Source organism: Malus sylvestris, chromosome 3 (assembly GCF_916048215.2).
Source record: "Malus sylvestris chromosome 3, drMalSylv7.2, whole genome shotgun sequence".
Lineage (NCBI taxonomy): Eukaryota > Viridiplantae > Streptophyta > Magnoliopsida > Rosales > Rosaceae > Malus > Malus sylvestris.
In genome coordinates this window covers 17,197,804-17,209,221 of record NC_062262.1, presented here as the reverse complement: position 1 = coordinate 17,209,221, position 11,418 = coordinate 17,197,804, and the positions used below count along the sequence as shown (strand labels likewise).

Sequence of the window (11,418 nt, the reverse complement as noted above, 5' to 3'; positions counted from 1 at the left end):
TCCGATTGGAGATGAGATGAGTTTCCTATATTCTTGGATATTCCTACAATATGGGTTTGGCATACGATGCAAGTAACCACAGTCCTAAGAAGAAACAATATTTAATTCTAGCTATCCTTTGGGACTTTGCCGGTTTAATACATATTCCATATCTTCAAAGGTCCCCGACTAATATAAATACCCTCATGCAGTGCATAACTCTGGTAACACAACTAACTCGTATTTACTTTTTGCCTATTCTTTTGGCCACTGCTTGAGTCTCAAAATTGCTTACTAACTTGACCGCCGAAAAGCCTTTGGCAGTACCACACCAGTACCTTAGATAATTCACAGTTATTTGCTTTCTTACAGTTAGTCGAACTTGCATAACTCCAACGTTTGCAACAATGCGTGAATTGGTTCCAACACGGCCTATTCACAATACTTCGTGCCTATGATTCAAATTGTTCATATTATAAATGATTGTGCAAAGATCATATTTCAAAAAATCAATTAAAACTAAAATTGTTTGGTCAATCAATTTTAGTAAATAGATAGACAGTTCATAATGATTTTACTATAAATTTGTCCATATGTTTTTATACCATTCGATGACTAAACGATCTTTAATTTTAATTGATTTTTTATATAAATGATTTTTACAAAGTGATTTACAATATTAACAGTTCCAGTCATGAGCACGAAATTTTATGAATAGGCCACGAAGTATTTTAAGGATCTTCTAAAGGGTTGAGGAGCCAAGTCTTTCTCTTTCATTAAAGCTTCTTTTCTTTTAATGTTTTGATCTTTATAGTTAAACAAAAAATAGTTCATTGAGTGTTCTTTATTATGATTTTGTTTTTGTAAAGTCGTTTTCATTAAAACTCTCTTTATTTATTTGTATTTGTTTTTATAGAAAGCATTCTGCTCATACAGCTTTTCAACAAGTGATTTTCTAAGAAGCACACATCAAACTGCTAATTAAAAATCCAAGTGCTTCTTGTACAAGTATTGAGAAGTGCTTCAAAATAATATTAACGAAAAAGTAATGGAATGTAGAAGCCTAAAACAACACTAATCGAATCTTAGCCAAAGAACTGTCGTAAGTGTTTTCGTCTCTCTCCATGTACTACAATAAGTATTTCGACAAAGAAGAACAAGAACCTGATCAACAAGTTCACCAAATACTTTGTGTAACACAATAATAACATGACTTTTTAACCAAAATGATCCCTCAAATTTGCATAACTCTTCACTTTGGTTTCTTAGATTTGAAATCAATAGAATTGGTCTCTGAGTTTGTCAATCATTACTCATTTTGGTGTTTCATTGAAAAATCACCATTAAATAAGAATAGAATTACCAAAATACCCTTAATTTTTGTCAAATCATTTTGGCTTATTGTTTATTAAATTGAGGGCAAATCTGTTATTTTGATTCTTATTTAACATAATTTTGCACAGAATGGCCAAAATGATTGATGATGGACAATTTCAGGGACCACTTCTAATGATTTCAAATCTCAGGGACCAAAGTAATGTGTAATGCAAATCTTAAGGACTATTTTGGCTAAAAAGCCTAATAACATTGACGGCAAGCTACAACGTATCATACATTTGGCGAGTAGACAATGTTAGAGTTCGTATGGTCGCTATGTACAACCAAATTCATGCAAAGAATTACAAAATCAAGGAAAAGGAAGAAAAAAAGAGCGAAAAATCGAGACCTGGTCGTTGTCTTCGTAATTCAAATTGGATTTGAATTTTCTGAGAAGGCATGACATAAAACTGAGAATGCTTACAGTGGAGAATGTTCATGAACTCCGCCCGCCATCCTCAATCCTCATTCCTTTCAGACTCTTTGCTAACCAGATAGCCGTCTCTCTTGGGGAGACTTTATCTTTCCCAAAAGGCCTCAAAACAACTGAGAGTTCCTCTAATCTGTTATTCTGCAGCAAATCTGCAGACAATTCTAGTAGTCCTTCTAGTGCCTCTGCCCTCTGCCTAAAAGACTTGACATCCATGATTTCCTTCTCTGGTATTTCCTCTTCCGCCGGAGGACTGGACTTTGTAGGCTCAGAGGATTCGGATATTTTTGCTGAAGGAATCGGGTTTCTTATCTCGGGTTCTTTGACATTAGAGAGATCAGAGTTATTTGATTCCGGGCTCACTGTCTCAGCGCAGTTTGATGATTTCTGAGCCACAAGGCCAGTCGCATTTCGCATCTCCAATTCATCCCTTACCACATTTATCAGCTTACCAACATCCACATTCTGAACCCCCATCTCCACGGATTCCATTACTGGTTGATCACTCCCAACACGAAAACTACTATGCCTAATCACATGTATGATGTCATCAAAAGCAGGGGCAAGATTAGCCGCAGTCGACTTTTCCATTAACTGATTTTGCAAACCCGTTCCTTGATCTGGTTGAAATAAATTTTGGCTTGATGAAATGGGAGGGGTAACAGAAAGGGTAGTGTCCGCTACTGGGGATTGATGTTCCCTTACAGTGAACTTGTCGTGACCACTAGATGTAGATGTATGTTTTGCTTGATCCACTGTATAAGGCATACAACTGGGCATACTTACAGGGGTATGATCATTACAAATAAATCTTTCTTCAGAAACTGGGTCAGGGAGATCGAGAGTGGCAATTAAACTCACTTGTTGGTCACCAGCAGCTGTATTCTGAAGATCTAGAATAGCCTCAGATGTTTCAATTAAGCATTCAGACTTATTATCATTCCCATCTTTTTCAGCAGTTTCAGATATCACTGAATGAAAATGAGAAGCGGGTGAACAGCTCGGTTGAGACTCTGTACTCTCAGTGTGGGTGACGCTCCCATAATCAGGAAGCACCTGCACTCTCATGTCAATAAAAGCAGTTGTTGCATCATCACAAATCTCAAATCCTTGAATTGATGCAGAAGAGGAGACAGAATTGCTGCTGTCCGTTTGCAATCCTTTTGAACTAGTTTCTTGATATCTTTGAGGCTCTTGCTGGACTTCTCTAGGAGAGTTTGTTAGGCAACCATTGGGCACTTGAGGGGGATTCTTTTCAGGCTCCTGGTTTATCTCCCTTGGACTTATCCTTGCAACATAGTTCACAGCATTCGGAACATCAACCCCCACTTGCTTCATCCGCGCAGGAAATGAAGGACGTCTAACCAGTGTAGGAGGGGTTCTTTGCCTAGGCTTTGGAAGTCCATCTTCAACTTGTTTTATAGGAACAGGGGGAGTACCATCATGTCTGGGTTTAGATTTCGGTGAGTATTCAATTACAGGCAACTGCAAACAAGAAACTAGATTACATCAATATCAGTTTAATACATATAGTACATAATAATTATTAAATAATCCCCTAGGAAGGGGGACACCCCATCAAAGAAAAAAGCATTAAATCATAACTACTGATTACCTGATGCTTTAAAGGATGGGATCCCTGTGTCCGTTTTTCAGGATCGAGGGTTGCCTTTGAACATGCAACAGTTGGTGCATCGGGACTGGGCTTGATAACAGGAGAGACATCACTCAGCTTGGGTATTCTGGACACTGTTTCTACGTTAGTTCTTTGCGGCAGACAAACCTTAGACCGATTACTTCTCATTGGTGAGCTATGTTCCCTAGTTTTTCCTTCTCTCAAAGCCAGCATTATATTCCTAATGGTCTTTGGTTGCCTCGATTCAACATTAGATTCAGAATGAGGTGGTTTCATCAACTGTTCTTCCACTTTTGAAGTGCACACATTTCGGTCATGTTCTTCAGTAGGCAGGAGCTGATCAAAGCCATCTTCATCCTCAAGAGAAATTAAATCTGTCTCAGTAGCTTTATTATCACAGTGTGTGTCCATTTCTGGAATGTTTTTCTCAATTGAAGGCAAACCATCTTTATCACTGCTTGACCCATTACTGTTTTGGCTTTCTGCCATGTTTCTCCGAGATTCATGACCTACAGATACACGTTTCTCTGGGGAGAAGACTGTTCGAGTGGTAAATGATGGACGATACTGATCAACATAAGGTTGCAGATACGGGTGCCTCAAAATTTCAGATGCCTGACAAAATATACAGTAGTGATTATTAGTACGCAGTTCTTGTACTCAAAATTGTTGATTTGACAAAGAGCATTGTAGAGAGAAGGCTTACACTTGGCCGATGCTCAGGGTTCTTTCTCAGCATGCCTTTGATTAGTGTTTTCCTGCATGCATAGTTTCAAATAGATTGATTATAATGCTATAGAGCATCCAGTTTTCAACAGCAAATCAGCAATAAAGCCATTATTGGAAAGAATAGAAAAAAGTGGAAACTTGTGTTTCTCCACTGTGTCAGCAGGAAAAACATTTAATACTCAAATATGCATAGATTTATAAGTTTATGTTTGTGTCTGCACGTAGTACCATGTTGATATATATGTATATAATATCGTATGCAAGTTCATGATACGGGGGGCATAAGGCACAGTAATGCAGCACAATAGCATGTTACTGTGGTGCATGTGTGAAGAAAATGAGACTCTGAATAGCAGAAGAAACTTACAAGGATGGCGAATAACAGGAAGGCAGAGGACCTATAGAGGAACGATTAATCTTGCTTATCAATCCTGCCATATCCTGAAACACGATGTATAATGCAAACATTAAATTAGATTAACTGGTCAAAATATTTGGACGGTTCACAACAGCATTAAGTCTACTAGTCAAAGAGTCAGGGTTTGTATCTCGTATAATAGACAGCATTTACCCTCACACCCAATTCCCCCTTCTCCGGCCTCCCTTGTGAACAAAAAAAGTTGACTAGTTGAAGAAAGTCGTTAACCATTACACCCAGCAATTTACAGTTATTGGACTCTGTAAATGACAAAAATTACTCTATTGATAAGTTCTTTCATTGACTTGGGGTGACGGAGGTTCAAGAGACACGGTACATTGTTGGCCACTTCAAAGACAGATGAAAAATCATTGCTAATTACACACAGATACACTCCATTACGGGGACATGATAAGGATTCCTATAAACTCATATTTGAAAAGGAAAAAACACTACGAATTTCTTCTTGTTTTTTTTTTTTTTCTATCTACTTATTGCAAAATAATAGCCGACCCCACTTAGTGGGAAAAGGCTTTGTTGTTGTTGTACTTATTGCAAAATAAATTAGAGTTTATAGATGCTATTTACTCTTCTGGGATAAAAGAAAAACGTTAACTGACTGTCGGGTAAATTGGAATTCATACAAAAAGATATGGAACTTAAACAATCAATAAGATTTTGTAAGAAATCTTACAAAAGCTTTAAAAGCAGGTCGATGAGCAGCCATCTCGTATATGCAACACCCTGGCCAAACAATCAACAATTTTCAACCACAGGTTAAATAAAGATACAAATCAGAGAAGTGTAAAGAAATAAATATCTAATATGTGTGACTTATAAGACGACATACCTAGGGACCAAATATCAGATTTGAAACCATAAGGAATGTCCGCAAGCAGTTCAGGACACATGTAATTCGGGGTCCCAACCACCTACACAGAAGTACAGGGAAACAGTTAGTTCCACAAATATCACTAATGTCCCTATCATCATCAGGGGTAAGTAACTGAACTATTAAGAATAAGCACCACGAACCTGTTTACTGTATATTGAAACAGTAAAACTTCTAAGCATTCATTTTCTTAAATCTTAAAAGGATAAGCTAGAAATTTGATACAACGAAAATAAAAGAATTAGGTAGATGGTGATGGAATTATGGAAATAATTGTGACTAGTTATGCAGAATATGTAGAAATTTCATCTATTCTCATGCTAAATTCTTGAGCCGCAGCAAGCAAAGGGGAATTTTAGTAAATAAAAAGGTTGAACAATAGCTTCATACAAAGCCACACCAACTTAGAATAAGGATCTAATGTTTTGAGTCTTGACAACTTCCGTTATAACATTACTATTCGGTTGTACACATATCAGGGTCATTATCAACTCTAGAACTTTATTGCACCACTGTATTACTAGCAATTAAAGATATCAAACTTCATAAGCAATAACAACAACATTAATCATATCTAATTCAAACTCTGAAACTAAATCTTGAGCTATGAGTTATTCCAACTGCAAAGTAAAGTTTTTTAAGATAAACAAATAACATACAAAGAATCAGAGATAAAAGGAATTCCCATGTGTAGTACATACCGAAGAAGCCAAGTCATCTGCCTTCAAAGTTTTAGCAAGACCAAAATCCCCTGTATACATACCGTACAAGGATGAACAAAGTCAGGACAAACACATTATCATCAGAAAAACCAGTATGAAGGCCAAAAATATCATAAAACAATTTTCAAATCCATCTTGAACTCACCAAGACGAATATCCTGATCCTTGGTGAGAAAGATGTTGGAACACTGCCAAAAGAGAACACCATATGAATCTTGAAAAACCCTTAAACTACATACTCAGTTGACAAGTGCTAGTATTGGCGAACATACTTTTAGGTCACGATGTAGAACATAATTGGAATGCAGGTATTCAACTGCCAATAATAGCTGTGTGAACCACCTGCAGAGTTTCTGAGCAATTCCCACATTCACCAACACAAACCGACCATAAGATTGAATTCAGACATTCAATATAAGCATCAGGAAGGAAAATAAATGTGTGTGTACGGGCTTGCTGATTTGGAAAGAGAGATGAGTATACTAACCTCCTCGGGAAAAAACACCCCATTTGACTTCTTCATCATCTCGGCCCTGATAAGTTTACAGATGGGAACAATGGTTTAAAGAATATTACGGGAGTATGACATTATACAAGTTAAGACCCATGAATGAAGTTTGTAAAACTATGACAACTCACATGTCTCCACCTTCACAGTATCCAGTGACAATGCAAACATAGCAACCCTACATTTTGAATGCATCACTTCCGATTTAGGAAAAACACAAACGAAAAAAATAAACTACAAATTCGATATGTGCATCCCCACACACAAACACAGATTCACTCAAAAAGAAATGTGTCTAACCTTCTCGACCCAGGCTTCCTTAAATTCGACAATAAACGGGTGTTGAATTCGGGCAATAAGAGCCATCTAGAATTCCAAATTCCCAAACATAAATAAGAAAACCAAATTTGTACCGAATATTACACAAACATAAACAAAATTGCAAGTACTGCTAAGGAAATTGGAAAACTGGAGTATTGAACTGAACCTACCTCTTGATGGGCGGATCGCCGGCACCGCTCCGTCTGCCGTGCAAGGCGGATCTTCTTCAACACATATCTGAGAAATGCATCAAAACCAAATGAGCCGCAAATCTGAATCCATACATTACACAAATTCACACACATTGACATATGAGTATATAAACTACTTCTTCTTCTCCGCCTTGTGGTGGACGAGGATGGCAGCGCCGAAAGCTCCGCGGCCGATCTGCTCCATGAGCTCATACTGATCCATCCTGGACTCCATCGCTTGCTCCCTCGATCCACTGAGATATCGAAATCACGGCAATGCCTGTGAATACAACGACTGATTGAGTTGTAGGATTTTGCTTCAAAGCTCACGCCATTTCTCAAAAACTAACAATGGCGGATTTCGAATTTCAATCCATGGATCGCCAACCGCTGCTCCGGTCGCCACTCATTGCTCAAAAGTGGTGCCGTTTAGGGGTGGGGTTGGGGTGGTTCAGTTGAAAAGTGTGCATTATCTAAATATAGTTAGTAGCTAATCATGGTGTTAAGAAATCTGTAGCCAACTTTCTAAGCAAGCAAAGCAATCTCTTGCTTTCTCTCTCTAACTTCCTCTCTCCTCTTAACTTTCTCTCTCTACCTTCGGATTCAGAGAGTGAGCAGGACTTGTGTGAGAGTACGATTGTGGGAAATGGGTGTGCCGCCTTCTACGCCGACACAGGTAGCTGTCCAACTTCAACATTTTTTTTCTATTTTTCTTCTCTATTTATGTATTTAATTGGATTTTTTTTTTTTTTAAATCATGTATTCCTCTTCACTGGTAAGTGAAAGGTTTAGGTTCGATTTCCTTCAAAGATAAATGTGAACCACATTATTGTTTACTCATTGTGAAGCTAAGCCCTCCCCTCACCGTTATAGATAATATTTGTTAAAAAAATAGATTTTTTAAGTTTTTTATTTTATATTTCTTTGGTCAATAAAAAAAAATAGATCTTCAATTCCCTTATTTTACATACGCAACATGTGCCATGTGCCTTTTACGAGTGAGTACACATATTTACAATTTTATCTTATAATTTCATGTGCAATGAAAAGTAGGTCGTAAAATTGAGCTGAACGAAAAAAAAACATATTGCTTAATGTTGTTTTCTTTCCTAGAAAATAGGGATTTAGGACTACTAGGTAGTTCGACTTTTATCAATTACCTTTCAAAATTAGAAATTTTAATAATTAGATGTAGGGTTTACCGATATAAATAAGTAGCCTCTATTAGAAAGATGATATAAAACACTCTTGCTCTCCTACAGTCCTTATTTTGAGGACATGACCAAATGCACATTAGCCCCATGATTATAATATATTAGATCCAAATGTTTACAATATTTGACAACTTAATAAAGTAAAATCAACTTAAAATTCATGAACCATTAGAAAACTCTTTTTTTTTTTATTAAGTTGTCAAATATTTTAAGCATTTAAATTTAAACTAATAAGATCTTGTGGCTAATATACACAGGTCCTTACAAGTCCTCAAAATGAGGACCTTAGGAGAGCAGGACTCATGATACAAATGCGATCTCCTTGGCATTTTCTAAAAAGAAAATAAAAGTGGACCGTGACGATGATCTCAATGAAATTAAGCGAAATTGTGTGACTATCTAGGTTGTGTTCGCTGTATAAAGGGGTGTGGCGATGTTTTGATTCGATTTATGCCTTATGATTATTAATTTTTCACATCTATTTAAGCAAAATATTGGGAGTATCATTTTTGTTTTAACAAGTGATATTATCTATACTATGGGGGAGAGGTGGGTTTAACATCACAATGGGCTAGCTATAATGCAGTTCAAATTCGCCTTTGGCAAAAATCAAACATAAGACCTATCACTTACAAATAAAGAGAAATACCCTAAATTGTGGTACTAAGTGGCGTTTTTCATTTTTATAAGAAGAGAAAAAAAAAATTTTAACAATCCATGTTATCTACACTAAGGGAAGGGGTGGGCTTAGCCTCACAATGAGCTAGCAATAATATGGTTCAAATTCATCATTGGCGAGAATCGAACCTAAGACCTCTTATTTTCCATTAAATAGGAATACCACTAGATTGTAGTACTAAGTGGCATGAAAAGAAAATTGTTAAGTTGCAATACAATTTCTCTTTTTGAAAAGGCATCTGAAGAAAACAATATAAAAACTTGTAGCTCTCACGTCACATGTGAGAGCTCACCGACATTTCTTACCTAATTTTGGTAACATGAGTTTTCATTTTACTTTTGCAAATCTGAATTCTTTAATTACCAAAAGAAAAATATGAGTAGTTTATACTAGAACCATCAAAATTGGATGCATGTGCAACTGAAAGAAAATGAATTATGTCAAATTAGAGCAGTGGAATGGAAAATGATTTTCACATTTTTATTTTATTTATAATTATCTGATTAAATAAATCAAATAACATCAATAATCAGAATTAAAACAAGAGTGTGTACGAAGTTAAAAAAAGTATTTCAAAATCACTTCCCCGATTGTTTGCATTGGGCAATATGAGGTAATTATCATGTTAGAAAGCTGCTAGCCACAGCTGGTGGCTTACCCGCTCTCTCAACTGTTATATTTAAATTTTAAAACTTTAAAGCAATGGAGATTCAGTCTATTCTGTTAAAAAGTAATGAAATATGTTGACGTAAAAGAAATTTAGTTTAATTTAATGAACTAGTTTCATCTTGGGTACAAGTCAGTAGTCATTTTATTTTTTAGCATAAAACTTTCTCTTGAATTAAGGTCTAATATGTAAAATAATTTGTCAACCCAACAAGAGAAATGCTAAGGACACTCTTTTAAAGTTAACACTCTCTATAGACTTTCTGTCACTCATGTTTTTAACGCAATATTGAAGTGACAAAGAGTTCATGTAAAATCTCATTTTTAAGAGAGTACTCTTAATATTTCTCTCGAAATAAATCACCCTAAACTTTTGCTACGAACATCAGACCACAAAAAATAGAGAGTAATGCTACATTTACTACTAAGTTGTAGTGTTATTTGCATCATCTTTTTAATAGAGGTAAGGCTGCCAATGTATGTGGATTCTATCTCTATTAGAAAGATGGTACAAATAATGGTACAATTAAGTGGTAAAAATACTATTTTTGCATGATTGAAAGCAAGGCACAGACTTCCATGGAGGCTGGGAGTTGACAAATTTAATTCAACTCGATCAATGATTAGTGTGTTATAACTTATACGTAACATGCACATGCAATTGCCAAATGCAGAGGCGCATAACACTAACAGAGCGCAGTAACGTACACCAGTGACCAGTGTGGCAGCTTGCTCCTTTCTTTGGAGAAATTTTTGTATTGTGACAGAAGTACATATGGTACATCACGTATTTTTATAAAAATGGTGGAAGATTTTATTTTTTAAGTTATTAACTTTTGCATATATCTCATTATTTGTATAGTAACACATGGTCCGTGTACCGGTCACACTGAAAAATTTCTCCTTTCTTTGGTTTTCAGGACCATGTGCTTTGTCTAACGTGCGCCAGGTGGAGTTCCTTCCACTGGAGCGCAACATTTCCGATGCTGGGCTACACTTTGTGTTTCAAAATTTCTTTGATACGGTCAATATATTTATGGAAATATTAAAAAAAAAAAAGGGAAATGGAATAAAGTCTGAATTTTATCTCATATCGGATAAACATTAAGTTTAAGCTAAAATTGATAGACATAGTCATTATTTTTTACACATCTGTTAAATATCGAAGAAACTCTTATATTTCGTTCAAACCAATGTTTGACATAAAATTTCATCGTTTCTATCGGAAGTAACTGATGTCGATATCGATATTTAATATATTTGTCAATATTTTTACAAATTTACATATTGATATTTCTAGTGATATCAATATTTTAGACACTAGCTACAATTTTAGTGTCCTGCCACGACACGGGGGAAATTCGATTTGGCCATTTAGAATGCCACGAGTGAAATTGTGATTGGTCCAGCTGGGTTCTGATCTCGGGCAGCCAATGGATTATTGTCTGGCGTCTGGAATGCGCACATGAAGCTACGGAGAACAGCGCAGAATATCTGGTGAATGAGTCTCGTGGATAGGGACACACTCCCACCTTGCTCACGTGTTCCAAAATAATGCAGCTTCTTATTAGTCCCTCTCTGGCATTTGCTTTTTTAATAAACAAACAACATAGAGGGAAGCACGTGCCTCCAAGAAATTGCCTCAAAATTTGGAGG

The 11,418-nt window shown here is 36.2% G+C and overlaps 1 protein-coding gene across 3 annotated transcripts; it reads right to left on the bottom strand.

Moving 5' to 3' along the window:
* Positions 1 to 1,167: 1,167 nt before the first annotated feature.
* Positions 1,168 to 7,890, bottom strand: LOC126615308 (serine/threonine-protein kinase Nek5-like). Of its 3 annotated transcripts, none has more exons than XM_050283125.1 (15): positions 7,554 to 7,890; positions 7,341 to 7,483; positions 7,183 to 7,249; positions 6,992 to 7,057; positions 6,823 to 6,869; positions 6,671 to 6,716; positions 6,456 to 6,536; positions 6,329 to 6,371; positions 6,163 to 6,212; positions 5,420 to 5,501; positions 5,264 to 5,313; positions 4,519 to 4,592; positions 4,129 to 4,180; positions 3,402 to 4,037; positions 1,168 to 3,271 (listed from the first exon to the last, which is right to left on the bottom strand). In XM_050283125.1, the coding sequence occupies exons 2-15, from the start codon at positions 7,436 to 7,438 to the stop codon at positions 1,793 to 1,795; spliced, it is 2,871 nt and encodes a 956-aa protein (XP_050139082.1). In that variant the 5' UTR covers positions 7,439 to 7,483; positions 7,554 to 7,890; the 3' UTR covers positions 1,168 to 1,792. The 3 variants fall into 3 exon arrangements, with proteins under 3 accessions (XP_050139082.1, XP_050139083.1, XP_050139081.1); XM_050283126.1 differs by having other exon boundaries at positions 7,341 to 7,457; XM_050283124.1 differs by having other exon boundaries at positions 7,341 to 7,890.
* Between the last annotated feature and the right edge of the window lie 3,528 nt (positions 7,891 to 11,418).